Source organism: Schistosoma haematobium, chromosome 5, assembly GCF_000699445.3.
Source record: "Schistosoma haematobium chromosome 5, whole genome shotgun sequence".
Classification (NCBI taxonomy): Eukaryota; Metazoa; Platyhelminthes; class Trematoda; order Strigeidida; family Schistosomatidae; genus Schistosoma; species Schistosoma haematobium.
Window position 1 is genome coordinate 13,352,517 of NC_067200.1, and position 17,985 is coordinate 13,370,501.

The 17,985-nt window shown below is 36.2% G+C and overlaps 1 protein-coding gene across 2 annotated transcripts in view; it reads left to right on the forward strand.

The window, feature by feature from the left end:
* Nucleotides 1-14,589, forward strand: part of MS3_00009190 (uncharacterized protein) — a 32,770-nt gene extending 18,181 nt beyond the window's left edge. Inside the window, exons 6-9 of one of the 2 annotated variants that reach the window (XM_051217526.1) lie at nucleotides 1,203-2,006; nucleotides 4,560-5,886; nucleotides 9,751-10,610; nucleotides 12,184-14,589. In XM_051217526.1, coding sequence (XP_051064940.1) covers nucleotides 1,203-2,006; nucleotides 4,560-5,886; nucleotides 9,751-10,610; nucleotides 12,184-12,218 — 3,026 coding nt within the window. In that variant the 3' untranslated portion in view covers nucleotides 12,219-14,589. Of the gene's footprint in view, nucleotides 1-1,202; nucleotides 2,007-4,559; nucleotides 5,887-9,750 lie in introns of both variants that reach the window. The other variant, XM_051217527.1, reaches the window with a different exon arrangement.
* Nucleotides 14,590-17,985: the final 3,396 nt, after the last annotated feature.

Below are 17,985 nucleotides of genomic sequence, written 5' to 3' on the forward strand. Positions count from 1 at the left end.
CTCTCGGCCGTACCAGGGCACTTGGGAGCTTTGTGAGTATTTTGCTGTGATAAAATGTAAAAAAGATTGGCTATTCATAGTCAATCTCATTTTTAAAAAATGGTCAGTCCTGTGTAGTTTCACTGAATGATGTAATGGTAGATCATGATTAAAGTCATCTAGGTTTTTGGTCAGACGCGCAAATAATCGACTATCTATAGTGTCATGATATTAATATGTCATAAGCTTAGTATAGTCTTGTGTAAGAAACAGTATCCATTTAATGCAAATGGCTACTTTAAACATTGTTCACGTTGATTGGATGACCTAATCAGTATATAGTGAACCGGAGAACCATGTACCTATTTATATTCGATAATTTTGATGTTTGATTATATTTCCTTGAAAAAACTTGGACCAGACTGCCAGGCGAAACGTTAGATTTACTTCGAATTCATTCGCTGAGATTTTACTAATAATTCCTTTCTCTTTTAAGTATCAATTTAGTTTATTAATACTCAATAATTGGTAATCACCACTAGTCTTCGGTGTTTCAGTTAATTTTTGTACTCAAAGATTTGAATTCTGAACCCTCTAGTGTGAATTTCTCTGTTCATTATTCGAAGTAGTCAGAATTAGAATTATTCGTCTTTTTAATCGTGCTATATTTAACTTATTACTCATATAGGTTGGTGTTCGACCAGTCGGTTAGACCATTGTATAATAATACATTTTAACATATGATATTCGATTTACAACATGATGACTCATTTTGAGACTGACGGTGCTCATAAGAAGCACAAAGCAACAAGTATTCTAGTAATTTATATTAACGTGTTTATTAAGTAAAGATTCCTTTACCTAGCTTCAACCCACGTTCTAAGTTTGAGAACTATTGATCCCATCCAGTTAATCAAATCGAGATAGGTGGAATGGAATTCACACCTATGACTTATTGATTGAAATTTGAACACCTTAATTACTGAAGTGATCTTTTTGACAGTAAAGGATAAACTGCTAATGTAGTCGTACTTGAGTAAATCTACTGTCATGTAACACCCATTCAGTCTGTTTTTACCGTCTTGTATTAAGAAATGGAATGAATATCTTCAGATTTATGGCATCCAGTAATAATTAGTCGGTTTTATTAAGAAATATCTCTCTAAAGTGATTGCTATGATCATATTAATTAGTTTTCTCCATTGAATTTCGCTACTGCCTAGATACAACAAGAACCTTAACAGCTTCTGATGGGCCTTCCGTTTATAAAGATCTAGTTCGATCATCTGAGGAATTTACTTCGTGTTCGCCACCGATTAACCTGAGTTCAATGAATAATCCAATGTATTCCTCGTCATCTACATCGAACAGAAGAGTCGTAGCCACAACATCAAGTTCAGACTTTCGTTTTGGTGCTGAGAAATGCTCGAAAACAATATCAGACTTTTGCCCCCTATTTCCAAAGCGTCATAGTTCCGGTTCTTCTCCAATCTCCACACCACCTTCTGAAGAAAGCAGTTCTGACTCCACTGCACTAAAAGCATCTTCACCGGAATATTGGACTCCAAAAGGCACATCACGTTATATTCGTGGAATATACACACCATACCAATCTTACAGTCAAACATTTCGTCCTGTTGTGAATCATTCTCGAGAATCTCAAGTAAAAAACACTTCCTCTTCATGTCGATTATCCCAAGCATCTCATTCGATGGTTGTATCACAGTCCAGTAGTGTATCAAAGCGCAAATCTTACAACCAATTCACCTTGGAGGATTTCCCTTCATTATCAACTTTACGTTCCATGGTCAATGCGGAATCATCAAATGTTTCAACTAAACATAAAACGAGTAATGAAAATTACAGTTCTTTTAATAGTCATATCAATCATAGTTGTAACAACAGTAAGGATAATGATAATGCATGTACTCGTCAATTACCGATCACATCCACTACTTTTCCCGCGTCCTCGTGTGAATTACCTAATAGTGTACAAAATTCTCAATTAGATTTTGATAAACTTCCAGGTTAGTTAAATATTTTAAAAGCAAACAATATTAATGATAAATAGTACATTTATTTGTACAGAGATAGGGCTATTTACAATTGATACTTGTTGATATATTAAAAAACGCTGAAAAAAGTATGTTGTCTACATACTGGTTAGTTAGTCCTGTTTTCCCATTTTTATTTTTTCCAGAAAGATCTCTTATTCTTGATTACTTTAAACATCTAAAACGTATTTTCACAACACAAAATGAATATTTAACTTCGTCATCTTAATAGCAGTATTGTATTGTACAAATTTATATATAGTTAGTCTTAGCTCACACTTTTATGCAAGTGATGCCAGCTGATAATCTTATTCGTTTGCTCAAATCAAAGTAGGCTGTTAAAGTGGGACTTGAACCAGAGACCTGTAATTCTTGGTAGGTAGCTAAGAGCTCTCACCATTACTCGACCACCTTCCTAATTTTTCTCACTATTTCTATTGCCGTCCATTTTCGGGGACGCCATATCTCCAGAAATTTCTTGTCTAACGTCTTTTAGAAACTTAAATTTATCGTTTTTCGCGCCAAAAGCGGCCATTTTTACCTTCAGATGGTATTTCCCACTTGGAAGGACGCTAAGTGTCATTGGTTTGTCACCTCTTTTAATATTCTGTTTTGTGGCGCTTCACAAGAACCGTTTTATACTGTATGTGTACGCTTGAATTGTGTGCTTGGTTCGTTCCTGCTTCTGGCTGCTTGTGGAATATACTTTTCCCTCGACTGAACCTGATCTTCTCCCTCTAGTTAGCCGGGCTGGGGCGCGTTGAGATAGTTTAGCTTTTCTTTTTGCTGTGTTGCAGACCTTCGTTCCGTTCGCCGGTTTTATTGATGTCGTAATCTGTTCAAACACAACACTATGTTACTAACTTTGTCTCTGTTTAGATTAGTTTTGAATCCTGTACTAATATACTCTATCGGCCTCATATTTGCTATAAGTTGTCCTGTAGACATTTATAACATGAAAACTTTAATCACAGGTTTTTTTCCGATTTAAGCATCACAATACTGTGAGTCTTTTAGTCATTTTCGTTTAGGATGTGTTTCTCCCCTTCTAAATGCAAGTTGTTGCTTCAGGGCTGGCCTGCGTCAACACCTGAATTTGTAGAACGCGTTGACAACTTCACTTGGAAGTCTGATCAGCCCTAATAGGTTGGTGTCTGACAAAATCTCTGCACGGATTCAGAAAGCTCCTTTGGCTTTTGCCAATTTATGTCACCTTATGGCGAAGGCGAGATATCCGCCTATCAAGTAAGGAACGAGTATACTGTGTGGTAGTTCGTTCTGTTCTACTTTACAGCTTCGAAATGTGGCCATTAAGAGTAGAATATACTCGTAAGCTACTAGTATTTGACCACAGATGCTTTAGAAATATTGCTGGCATCTGCTGGGATCACCGGGTAAGTAATAGTGTGGTTAGATGCAGGGTATTAAGGAATGAAGGCAAATCAGTTGATGAGGTTGTAAGTCTTCATCGACTGAGATAGTTGAGCCACGTGTTACGTATGCCTGAACACCGTTTACCACGACGCGCAATGCTGACTGGTGTTGGAGATGGTTGGAAGAAAGTTGTGGGCGGGCAAAACAAAATGTGGCATCAGTCACTGAAGTCACTAACTTCTATACTGAGCCATGTTGGTAGACGCAGACCACTTGGTTGGGGTCCGCGTGACTATCGTGACCAACGTTTGGAGACTCTGGGTTGCATGGCTCAGAATCGATCACAATGGCGTCGTTGTATACACTGTTTGTCTTCCCTTAAATCGTGAGATTAAAACAGCTTTACGTATTTCTTTCTAATTCTTTATTCCTGTACTATATCCTTATATGCAATCTTTCTTTTATATATTACCACCACTGAATTAACCACTTCTATGAATCCGGTGTTCATCTTGTTGTGTTAATGAGGTATGACAACTTGGACTGATGCATATATATATGGCTGGTCGTATGTTGTAACTGACTGACTGTTTAGGTCATGTCACAAGACACAAAGCACTATTTGATATGCTTGGATAGGTTGCAAATGGAATAGATTTTTTTATCTATTCTGTGTAAGTAAATAAATTTTCGCTTTTCGATCACAACTTCATGTCTCCTTACTCTTTCAGTATGTGCGAAATGTAACCACTTTTCATCCACTGGCAGTTAATAACGTCGAGTAAAGTTCTTCATTGCTTTATGGATTTGCATCCAAATTGGTCTACTTTTAATCATTTCTCACTACACACTACATCCTTTTCTAATACTTCATTATGTTTATCGTTGAATGTCTAGATTGTTCAAAGAATAGGTCTCGCGAATGCAAAGAATTTCTATGCCTCGTTAATAGACAATAGTTCGTGGTGGAAATTATCTTGTTTTTATAGGTTTATTAAGTGAACTGTAGACCTGTTTGGTATTTTATGTTATTAGTGTTATTTATGTTTTAAAAATCTTTCGGATCTGGTTGAACTGCTTTTTGTCCATGATGTTTTGTATAAATTCTCAGTTTTTTTAAGTCGTTATCTTTCGTTTATTTATGTACTTCAGTTGTTTCTAACTACATGATACATGGTGAAAACGATAATACAGTTGTAAAATCAATCTCATCGAATTCAACTGATAATATTCAATTGGAGCCAAGTGTTTTCTCTTCTAATTCGTCGAATTTTCTTCCGATTATGATAACAAATTCAACTACTTCTTCACATATATCTGTGTTACCACGTGTTACCACTAGTACTACTATTACTACTACTACATCTGTCTGTACTGCTTGTACTGCTACTACTGGCAGCAATAATTTTTCCATCTCACCACATTATTGGATGTTACCTGAAGGTCCTATACCAATACTTCCTTCAACATTATATTCGCCATATCTATTGCCTACATCTACAATTTTAGAAAATTTCCAGTCAATGCAAAGACTACCTATGTTATATCAGTGGACAGTCCAATCGGCGGATACATCTAGTAACAGTATTAACTGTATTAACAATGTATGTGCATCTTTTATACCATATTTATCGCCCTGTGTTGGTATTTTCACTACAAACTCTGTGAATAATAATAATAATAATAATAATAATAATAATAATAATAATAATAATAGTGATGATGATACACAATGTGCCAAAATGAATATTCATGAGATTAGTACAATTTATCATTCCCCTCAAGAATCTGATAACGACGAACACGATAATAATGATGATCATGAGCATAATGATATCGAAAAGAAAAAGAAAATCAAAGAACTAGATAGTCCATTACATTCTACCAGTACCACTGATGTCTCTATGAATAATAATAATCACAATATTGAAGTAACTACTAACATCACTCCTCTTGAAACTACAAGTTCTTCAGTCTGTAATTCTCAGCTGGAACTACTTCATAAAGGCTTGTTTTCACAATCATACATCTTATTGCCTTCATACCCTCCTACTCCTATCCCTACTACTACCACTAATATTCTTCCATATTCAAATCCTAATATGTATGTTAATACTTTAAATTCTTGTGGAATAGTGCAAAATTCACCAGTTTGTCAAGCAAGTATAACGATAACAACAATTTGTAATAATAATAATAATAGTGGTGGTATCGATCTGATTACAAATAGTAATAGTTTGCTTACAAATCATCAGTTGAATACAACTATGATGAAGCAACTGAATGATGAACGGAATTTACCAGAGAATAAAAAGGCAAATATGTCAAACGATACAAATATCTGTCCAGTATCACATGAAAAAACGTTTAATGGTATCAACGCCACAGCGAATAGTACGACCTCACCTTCCTTTGTGACTACTGATACTACCATTTTAACGACGAATTTGAACATTAATCGTATCCATTCATCTAACCGGTCAGTTTTACTGGATTCATTTGCCAGTTATTTACTTGTATATATTCAAAATTTGTCTGTTCTGCTTTTTATTTTTACAAGAATTTTGTTCTCGTTATTTATTAATCTTAAACAACTGTTATGGTTTCGGTTAAGATATGCGATACTGTCGGTAGAAAGTACGTATATCGATATCAGGGCCTTCTCCAATTCGTTGTATGAGATCATATATGTTTATTTACATCATAAAGGCTCTGTACACAAACTCTTCAAACAAAGTGCGGATGTATGACGACCTCACTCTATCGTTTCATTTCATCAGTGGAGTTAAGCAAGATTATCCTACTCCACATTTCCTCCTAGACGTTGCCTATTACATTCTGAAAATAGCTCTGTTGGGATTAGATAATGGGAGTGTGAACTCATTACCTGGAGAAAGACTTTTCAGTCTTGACTATGCGAATGATTTTTATCTTACTTTGCAATTATACTCTCAAGCTATGCGAATCTCACTTAATCAGTTGGCAGTCAATCAATGTAGGTGTGGTATGTACTTTGCAGCTTCCAAATACATTGTACACCTACAATACTGGGAAGAGATTTTTATGCACTCACTCTTGATGATGAACACTTGAAAGTAGTCAAAAACTCCGTATATCTGGATAGCTGTGTGAATATTTGTTTCACCATAACAGTTGAGATCGATCTACTTATAGTGAAATCCAATCCTGGGTGTTTTATACCGATCTAGATTATCTTTGGCGTTATCCTGGGTGTGATATTTATTATTTATTTGAACACATAAATATTGGTACAAGAGAGCGCCAATATATATGCGCCACACAAAACAATGAGGATTCGAAAAGAAAGAAAAAAAAAGTAAGGAGTGTAAAAAAAGAACAAAAACGAAGAGGTTGGTGTAAAGTAGTGTAGTAATAATAATAGTAATAATGGGGGGAACGAAAAGGTACAATCAGAAGAAATCTTTCAGGTAAGGGAGACACAACCACTTTTTATGAAGAAAGTAAAAGAAGGTTACAGCAGGATCGCCACTGGCTTCTATTCTGAGCCATATCTGATAACGTCTCTAGCCACTGTGTAGCACCATCTCTCAGACCCCAACCAGGGAGTCGTGAAGGACCAATACAAGCCAGTCCTTTGCAGATTTCTTTCATGTCACGACACCATGTCATGCACTGACCGCTTCTTCCAACCAGTCCCAGAGTCGGCAAATAATGCACGACGTGGAATTCTCTGGGACGACATTCGTAGAACATGTCCAAGCCACCGAAGTCGGTGTTTCAAAATGGTGACATAGATTGCATTATCGTCTCTGTGCCCGGACGCACGATGCCGAACTTCTGCATTACTGACATGGTGTTGCCAATGAATGTCAGCAATCCTTCGGAGACAGCGATGATCGAACACAGAGACTTGTCTAACATCCTCAACTCGGAGAGGCCAGGTTTCACAAGCATGGAACAGAACTGCTCTCATCGACGCGTTGTAGATCCGACTTTTTACAGACAGACTAGCATCACGAAGGCGCCAAAGATGGCCCAGATTGGCAGATTGGTGGATCAGTCGTCACCGGCCATGGAGGGTAGGACAGTTTGACCGATGTTGCTGGAGCAACAGGCCAGTTGAACTGCCCTTCGAAATATTCTGCCCATCATCCAAGACGTCGATGGATGTTAGTGATTGGCATCCCATCATCCTCGCAGATTATTTCACTCACACCAGACTTCTTGCTGCCAGTGGCTCGGATGAGTTGGAAGAGCTTCCGGTCATTACCAGCTGCAGCTGCTGCTTCCAACTCATTAGCACGCTTCGACCACCAGGCTTCTCAGTCCTTACGCAAGCTTTGCCCAATTTCCTTACGTAACATCCTTCGTTTGTGGTCAAACTCACGGTCACCCGGAGTAGACCGACGGGCTTCGATGAGTTGTAAGGAGCCTGAAGAAGCCCAGTGTTTAAAAGCGGGATGTTTCGCGAACCCACAACTGACTGTTCCCGCCATTTTGATGGCATCATGCGATTGCAACCAATGCTCATCTATAATTTTCGGTGGAGTGGTAGCTAGCCTAGAAGCTAGCTCGGTTCGATACTTATTTGCAACAGAAGTTGCAACCAGCTTGCTAACATCAATCCTTTGGTGGCGGTCACTTCGTTGTCCACTGAAATGTAAGGTAAGATTGGCGCAGACCAAGGCATGGTCAGAGTTCAGATAGGTACTCCAAAAGGAGGACGCCAGGTGGCACATCGGCGATGACTGTGCTGAAAGTTAGTGCTAGCCAGAAACAGGTTGTGGTCTGTGCAAAGTTGCAGTAGACGGTCCCCGTTATCTGACCTGCGACCAACGAGTCCCCATCGGCCACCTAAACGACTCTCTTCTGTGCCTAGACGCCCGACCTGAGCATCCAAGTCTCCGGCTAGTACTACAATATCTGTCGAACGCACTTTCTGGAGAAGAACAGATAACTGATTGCATCCGGGCTGCAATCTGTCGAGGCATAGGTGGAGATGACGAAAAGACATCGTTTCTCACGCCGATTTCTTCTCACTTTGATGGAACTTCCTAATCTAACAGCACATAACCGACTGTTAATGGGGATCCAATCGATTAGTGCTGCCTCAGCTCTAGCGCTTAGTGCGACATTAACGCCAGCAAGACCAGACGAAGATGCCACAGGGTCCTCGGATAAGCGCACGTAAAACAAGCTTTTCGAAGCGACAGATGAAGAGCGAATTTGTAGTACTTCGTCAGAGTCTTAAATACGGGTCTCGGATAGACAGTAGACATCAATATTAAGACTTTCCAAAGACATAGCCAGCCCTATCTGTTGTCCGACCTGCATAAGTGTGCGAACGGTGAAGACAGCCAGTTTGAATGGTGCACGTGGTTTCAGAAAAACTGCTTCAGTACTTATATTCAGTGGTAACATACAATTTTCAACCGGACAGTGACTCGTGAACGTTTAGATAGAGTCGAATTTCCACCAAAGACGAGCCGCTGTATAAGTATAAAAGAGGGTGAATAATGTGGTATAAAATAATAATAATAATAATTTGATTGTTAGTTGAAGCAAGTGAAGTAGTTTCCATAATTATAGGCAGTTCATCATATTTGTGTATGGGCTGTGATACTGCCCGGGTGCCCAGACCGAAGCAGGTGGTTATTTTAGGGGGCCACACCCCGAGCCTTTGACCTAAAGGTCTGACCCACAAGGCAGTGGAGCATCGTAAGGAGATGCAGTCCCATGGTAGCCGGTGACCAGAGATTGGTTCATACGCCATTTGTTCCCGCAGGATATTGGAGCCCATGTTCACCATTGGTTTGGAATTCGGTTAAAGCGCCGGACATTCGCTTTTCGTCCTCTCATTTTCGTAAACAACACCCCCGTCACGAGAAGGCAATGAGTAGGACTTCCCTGGCAGAGGCTGTATACGCGTGGCCGTGTGAGAGTATTTCGAGAGGAAGAGCGGACTCTCCTCATTCTCGGCCGTACCAGGCCATTTGGGGACCAAATTCGAATGGAGTGTGGTGGAATTGACGTGTGGTAGTGGACAAGGGACGTGTAGTCGTTGGATGTAGAGATGGTTGTGGAGTGGTATATTGCCACGGATTGAGAGTAATCCGGGTGTGTGTTGGTGGAGTAGTTGTACAGTGTGAGTGTATTGATAGATGTGTGACGGAGCGAGTGTTGACGTGTTGCGTCGAAAGTGGGTAGCGCCTCCGGGTGGGCTCGAACCACCAACCTTTCGGTTAACAGTCGAACGCGCTAACCGGTTGCGCCACGGAGGCGAAAAATAAACAATACTCTTGTTCATCAACTGCTTTTTTTCAAGCTTTTAAAGTTCTATTTTACCTATCTTTATTTCTAGCCTAATACCTCATCAAGCATATGGTTCTAATCGTACTGATATAATCACTACGGAGGAAACTCATAAAAATCCACCAGTAAATACTGTTGAGAATTGTGACTGTTCAGATTCTACCAACAGTAGCAAACCTTATCCCTTATGGTCTACTAATGAAACTGTTTGTAATCCTACTTGGTTCTATCCTCGTTTTCCTGGTCGACCTGATTCTTCAAGTGGTCTACCCTCCAGTACTTCCGGGTCCCAACGTACTTACCCTACTCGTGGTTATTCACCTATGAATTTCAATAATTCTGTTCTACCACGCGGCTATGCTCAACCTCAAATTGCCAGTTCGTTTTACTATACACAACACCCTGGTTTAACATTAGTTCCAAATTCTGTGTCCGGTCATTCACCATTTATTGGTTCAGTTCCTAATCCAAATATGCACTTCCAACAACCACATCCCTTATACGGTTTAGTTCCTAGTTCATCTTCGACTTCTGGGGCATCACTGAATGGATACCCAGGAATTCCTATGGCCTCTACAAACTCAATTAAATCCAACATTTCTTCCATAGGTCAGTCATCAGTAGCATCAGTTGATCCTATATCAACAGCAGCCTTACTACAAAATGCTTTGATTCAAATACCAAATGTTCCTTTGCTACAGAACTTCGTGCTACATCCGCCTTTACATCCAACATATCCTCCGCCAATACCAAATATACCAGCTAATTGTGCCAATAATCCTGCCATGACAATTTCTTCTTGGTCATCAATAAATGGACCTAGAATAGTCAGTTGTTACAATTGTGGTCAGCCAGGACATAAAGCTAATGTTTGTCCATCTAGATGGTCTAGTCAACAATTATCAGAAAGTAAGCAAAAATTAACTGTTCCCTCAATTGAATTGATAGAAATATTATTTCCTATACACACTCCTCCCAAACTAATCCCCTAATTTTATGTTGAACAATTTTAATGTTATTCTCAGATTGATTTTAATCTCATCTTGTGTGTGCTCCATAGCTCTCTATACGTTCCTAAAAGGCAAAAAACGTGATTAGCTGTTAAGCATATCTCTTAATCAAATGTGGTAAGATGATCGTACGTTATAAGCATATCTAAACCGGTGTTCGAACCAGAGACTTATTTTCTGAAAGCAGAGTATTTTAAAAAATAATCCTCCATTCTCCCAGATGATATCTTGCGCTATGAACTACATTATTCATATTTATATTCGACACAACTTTAGTGGTTAAGACATCACTTTCAACCATTGATTCTCAGCTTCGAACCCTGTTCTATTGGCTTCGGTTTGAACAGTCGGGTAGTTATTACCAAGTATCCTTCATCCATAGAATACTTGACGTATGATAAGTTTTCATTCGTTTTGTATGAATGTTAATTTTCAGTACATTTCCTGGTTAATTAGTTATTTAATAAATTTATTATTTCTTCACTCCATCAATTGGTAAATATCTGTATGTACTAGACTACAGTCCATAATTAGTGTGTGTATGTGTGTGAAAACATTCATCGACTTGGAAAATCGAGAGAGAGAAGCGATACACTTAACTTATCGATTTGAACTTCTCTCTAATTTTTATATCAGTGTTTAATATCAAAAGAAATAAATCAGACAAATTTTGTTTTAGAAATAGTATCTGTTCATTAAGGTGTGTATACACAAACACCATGCTCTAAAGCCTAAATATACATCTATAACCTTTATACTAGAAGTATGACTCTTCATAGTCTTGTATATACAAACTACATGGATATTTAGTTATGTTATTCATGTATATATTTAACTTGCTGATTATAAATCTATTCATTCTTCAATCTCTTGAATTGGGTCTTTTATTTTCAATGTGATGATATCGTACTTTATTCCCTTCATTCTTTTCGAATTATATCCTCTCTTTGTTTAGTCTCAGTTTTTTTTACTATTGTTAGTATTATCATAGAGTAGCACGAAGACTTTTGAAAACGGACATATTTGTACCAGATGCTAGTTCTTTGCATGAAACAATAATGAATGGTGGTAATTACATGTAGAATAATATACTTCTGACTTTCAACTTCTTTTAAAACAGTTGTTTATAACTTCATTTGACTGTTATACATAGATCGTTGCATTAATAAAAGAGGTCATCAGTAGCTGCACCGTATTTTGTAACATAATTCTGAAATTCATTTTAGCACAACACAATTCTTACAACTAATCAAATCGTATATTGGCATTCTGTATTAAGTTAGATGGATAAGAGGTTGCTGAAGTGTGAAAGGTTTATGTGTTCTGTTTTTTTAACGGTTATATCATTATTTAGAAATACTCCTTTTTAATCAATTCATGTGATAATTGCACTTTCTCACATCAAATCACATTATTGATTGTTTATTTCTATTTTCCATTTTTCTTCTTTGTCTGTGTGTTTGTATATATAGATGTTTTCTCGTTAAATTGTGCTCCAAGAAAATAGTATCAAACTATAAAGTAGTAATTATGAATCAAAACAACTCTGCAGAATCACAACCACCGCCTCATAAACTATGCTGCTGACTATGGAACAGAATTGTGTTTATTATTATTCGAAAAACCTTTCATTGATCTATTATTATTATTTCCAATTACGACAATAGACACCGTCATTACTAACGAACTAATCGCATACATGTCCATAATTATGATTATTTCATTCTCTGATTTTTTTTCATCAACAAAAAATAATTTACACAGTCAAAAAAGATACTAATTACCGTTTTGCCGAGACATGGATACACAAGCATTGCCTTGACTCATATCGTTTTTCTAATTCAATGTCCAAGTTAATAGTAGAAAAAAAACTGTATTTTTGAAAGAACCTGAAAAGTTCTTTTTTTACTATTGATTTTGACATGAGTTTACAGATACCTACCATCTTACAAACCTTGTATTTTAAATTGATATCTATGCATGTGTAGTGTGTTTATGTATATGGTGTGTGTGTGTGTGTGTGTGTGTGTGTGTGGGGTATCTTACTTTTAAAACAGTCAATATACTGAACAAAACAATAAGTCCAACAATTCTTCCTAGCATTGTTTTACATTTCATCCTGAATATTGAATTCTTTTTAACTATTATTATTATTCCCATTTTAAAAAAAGTATGATGAATTCTTTTTATAATATCTATCATATAGATTGTAGAGAGACACATTGCTTGATCTAGATATTATATACACACAATTGTTTTCTTTTTATTACCCCCCCATTTACTTATTTGTATTCTAGCTTGTAAATACTTATACATTGTGTATATGTTGTTCACCTGTTTAACTAAAACTACACTTTCTTTTGAATTAGTAGTATTTTGTTGACAATATAAGCCGTTCCTTCTTTATATTTTGTATTGTACACAAGTAATATATGTATGCTAATTAGCTTCATTTTATTCAATACCTGAGAGAAACTATGCCATATACAACTTACTTTACAAATATTTATGATAAACATGATTTGATATTTATCTAATAAGTCGGGTCGCTGCATGTTTTACACACTATGGATCACGGACGATGTAGTCCATATTGGAATTGTGCTCCTGTTTTTTTCCCTGTGCTCCTACTCACTCCTACTGGAAATGTCCCTAAGCTAGGGAAAAAGATAAGTGAGCACGATGGAGGCGAGAGTATATATGTGTGTGTTTTATTCTATGTGAGATCCATAGTCATCCTTTTTTAAAAATTATTTCCCTTCATTCTTGTTTTTATAGTCGATTATTATTATTCAGTTAGCTTTTTGCCTGCCTACCTACCTGTTTATCTAGATGTTTTTGTCTGTTTTGCGTCATGTTGCGCACACGACACCATATAACATCTGTTTTTTTGCTTAGATATATGCATTTCCTTACGTATACATATATGTTGTCTCCATTCTCATTATGCCGTGGCAGATAAGAAGGTAGACATAATATGTATTCTGCTTTTATTCAGGTGATAATAATAACAATAATAGTGGTAATTAGTTGTTACTATCTTGAGACAAACACTTGTTACTGTTGTTGCTACTTCATTGTCTTTCTCCAAATGTGTATCTTTATACTTGTGTGAATAAATCTCTACCCATTTAACCTTTACAATTTGTTTCCAATTATGTATGTTTGAGCCTGTGAAAAGATGAACAAATAGACAAAATGTCCACTTTACTTTCTCCATCCCCTTACCCTATTCCAATAGCCAGTTATCATAATTTGTGTATGTATTTGCATATACTTCTATTCTCGATTGCCTCTCTTTTCTCTCTTTTGATTGTATTAGTAGGTAGTACAGTTTTTATTTTTTAAAAATTGTTAATAAATTAAAAAAAACAAATAGAAATCTCAATATTCTGTTTTGTTTATTTTTTCTTACCGAAAATAAGTACATGTAAGTAACTTCATTTCAAGAAAACTAATTACTGTGTTATGATGAATAGTATGCACAGGTCTATGGTGTAAATCATGTATCTTCTAAAATGAACTGGTTTGAATTTACCACTGTTACTACTACAGTATTAATAATATCCTGCTCAATAACCAGTGTACATTTATAACTTTTTATCGGCTTTATAAACAACCAATTAATATATGGTGGACGGTGGCGTAATTCCGTGGATTGGTTGAAGTTTTACATTAACACCGTTGGATGCTGGTCGACTCAGTGGTCTAGAGTTTAAGCGTTCAGGCGTGAAACCGAAGGTCCTGGGTTTGAATCCCACGAGCGGATTCGTGGATACGCACTGGTGAGGAGTCCAATGCTTCCAGGTTTTCAATGGTGGTCTAGCTTTAGTTGACTCACGAATTCAACTATTAAATTAATATACACTTGTCATAAAAATATACTGATAAAGTTTCATATTTTCATTTATCTGGATTTATATCACAATAGATCCGGAGAACAGTATTTAATGAGTTAAAAACCTCGTTGAACTCAGTCTTCAAATCTTTAATCGTGTAGTTAACATAAAATTGAGATGAAACATTTTTATTGTTTGATTCTTAGTTATTTTCTGACTAATCTTAACCTATTTTAATTATAAAAAAAAGATTATGGAATGGAACAAATCTTTGAATGACGCTTTTAAACAAAAATCACCTATTCAATGGCTAACTATAGCATGAAGTCCTAGCAAGTACGGGTACGGTTCACTTATGTGATAAATTCAACTTTTGTCTTCTTTGACTGTCGCAGGATATCAAGAGTTCGAATCGTGTATTATCATTCAGCGAATCAGACAATTACTGCTCATCTCGGACTGTAATTCATTTCAGAGATATTCTTACCTTAAGGACTGATTACCATCAGTAGGTTCCCATCACAAATTATCGGGTCGGAAGTATAACCTTTAATTACTTACTTCTTGTTGAAAACAAGCTATGCTGCCCCAGTTTAATCGTATAGTCAGTCATAAATTAATCCAGTGTTCAGGTGAGCTCAGGATCCATGGCCCAAGTTAAAATATACAAAGTTCTATTAATTATATACATTGGTTTCTGGTTATATACATGTATTGTCAGCTAATGAGCAGGAAAAATGGTAACAAAACATCATCTTAATCACATTGAACAAACTATTCGTCTGCACACATACTTGAAACGTAAAGTATCTTATGATTTAAGCTAGATACTCTTAATCTTATCATTCACACAATATGCTTAGTTCGTAATTGTGTGAAACTTAACAAATCAAATTATCTAGAAAGTGTTCAATATCACCTTCTTCGTCAAATGAATCATTCAGAAAGTATACAAACATCTTAATAAAACATCCATTTTTCCTCTGCAAGTTTCTAATCATTGCATTTGTCCATAAAGGTAAACAAAAACAATTATTCTTATACGTTTTAATACATAAACATCTTCATGTTTTCCATTGGTTACAACAAACAATAAAATAATATTGTAGATCCTTTTAGACGAAGTGATCATGTGTCTAGGAAGTATTTAACTAACAACTAACTTACAGTATTTTCCGTATGGTCATATTGGTAAGCTCTTTATTCAATAATTATAATGGTGTCTGTGACAGTGAATTAACTATAAATGTTTAGATAAGTTTGCTTTGTGAAGTTTAGATCAATTAGAAAGTTTTTATTATATTAACTGAAAAGCAAGGATCACTGTTCTGTTTCTAATTCGTTTGAGACTCCTAGAAGTGTTTACATACCACCTCACTAGAGAGATTAAATTCCTGTTTCACAGTGAAGGTATTGATTTTAGATCACCACGCCAAAATCCTATCATTCAAATGTTTATATTCAGTTGATTTATTCTGCGATCTTACTGTCTTTTGACGTCAATTGCGGGCATCATGAGGTTGTCGCTTAGTTTTCATTAGTCTGTTTGATTAAACCTGTAAATCATTAATAAATATTGTACTAACAGAATTTGAAGCATTTAGATCAATTCGCGGAGTGAACACCGTATAGCTCTTCCTTTTTTTATGTACAGAATATAACATTAAATGAATCATGCTTGACGTAAAAAATTGTTTGTTTAACTTAACACCCTTTGATTCTCGATATACTACGTTCGACAATATAAGTTTATTGAAGTAAAAAGTGGTAATAGTGTCTTCAAATTAAATAAAACTATTTTACATAGACTGAGTTGCTTTCATATTAATATATATTACGCCCATAAACATTTGGTAAAGACATTTTTTGTTATATATGTAATGCTTAAGAAGTTATGATATGCATGCTTAACATAAAACTAAGTTTAAGCAAAGGTCGAATAAATCACCTGGACATGTATTGAAAATAAGTATTTAACAATCTATTGTTGACATCCAACGGTCGTAAAGCTTAATCAACAACAGCCCTAATCTAAATAATATAAATTAATAATAAAAGCTATGTTTAAATATTTCTGTTTTTTAGATCCCGTTTCTCTTGCTCTAAGTTTTAAACGTTGCGCTATGACAGGTCTTTCTCAACGTCTAGATTGATCATAGGGAGATAAGCAGTTAAAATTGCTAACCACTTCATTTGTCTTGAGATTTCAATCAGCCTTGTTAGTCAGATGTCTAAAAAAAATACCACAAATACAGGAAGTTTGTCACGTTTGGATAACCTACATCACATTTGGCATAGATCAATTATAAAGCAGATTTCATAGCAGCTATGTTCCAGATATTTTTGAACATCTGGTCGAACTCTTATCGATTTCACGCTTTCCGTACCTTTCTACTGATTGATTAGGAATATTTTCTTCATTTCTCTGAATGTTACGTAGTTCATTTAATATGATTTATAGAGATATTTGTTAGGCTATTTGGATTTTTCCTAAAAAAACATTGCATATTGTTCGACAAATACACATCCAACTTACTGCGCGCTAAGGCCTCTGTCTTATCAACATTCACTAGCCTGATTCACTGATCCTACTGGCAATAGAGGGGGTACGATGATTATAAAAACGACAAAATCATAAGGGCCTCAACTTAATACAATGGACCTCTTCATTATTTTCTCCATTGTATATCTCGGTGGTTTCTGCTTCAGTGCTTAACCAGTTAAGTGGGACAGAAAATATCATAGTTGTAATTCTAGTAGATAACTTAACAACTAACCGTGCAGTGCGTTTGAACTTCTCGTTACAATAATACCGTGTGCAATATAAAGTTTTTCAATATCGTATTGTATAACTCATAAATAGCATTCGAATTATCACTTACAGCAAAATGGGTAGACTGTCAAATAAACGAGCCCGGAAAATCCCTAGTCCTTCAAATAATAACAACTCTGTCACCTACCTATACCCATGCTCTGCAACTCATTTTGAATCAGATAATGTTGGGAGTGAACCTACACCACACCTGATGCTGGATGACTCAGTCTCTAATTCAATAATGAGTTCTACATCAAGATTGACAAGCATCGATAATATTAAGAGTGAATTAGACAATATCTATAGGCAATTAAGCGATATACGTCCTAAAGCGGGCTCTTTATCAAAGTATGATGATCTTAAGCAAGAACTAAAGACACTAGCAATTACTATAAAATAGTTGTTCATGCTTTCCCTATCTATCCCTTTTATAACAGACCCATACAAAAAACCCTTCTTCAATAGTATGGACCCTATAAACAAAAACCTCGGGCAGAGTGAGGGCATACAACCACCTTTCTCCACTGTTCCATTCGAGCAGTGGAGTTAAGCAGGGTTGCACAATCTCACCATTCCTCTTCAACTTTGCCATCGATGACATTCTGGAAACAGTTCTGATG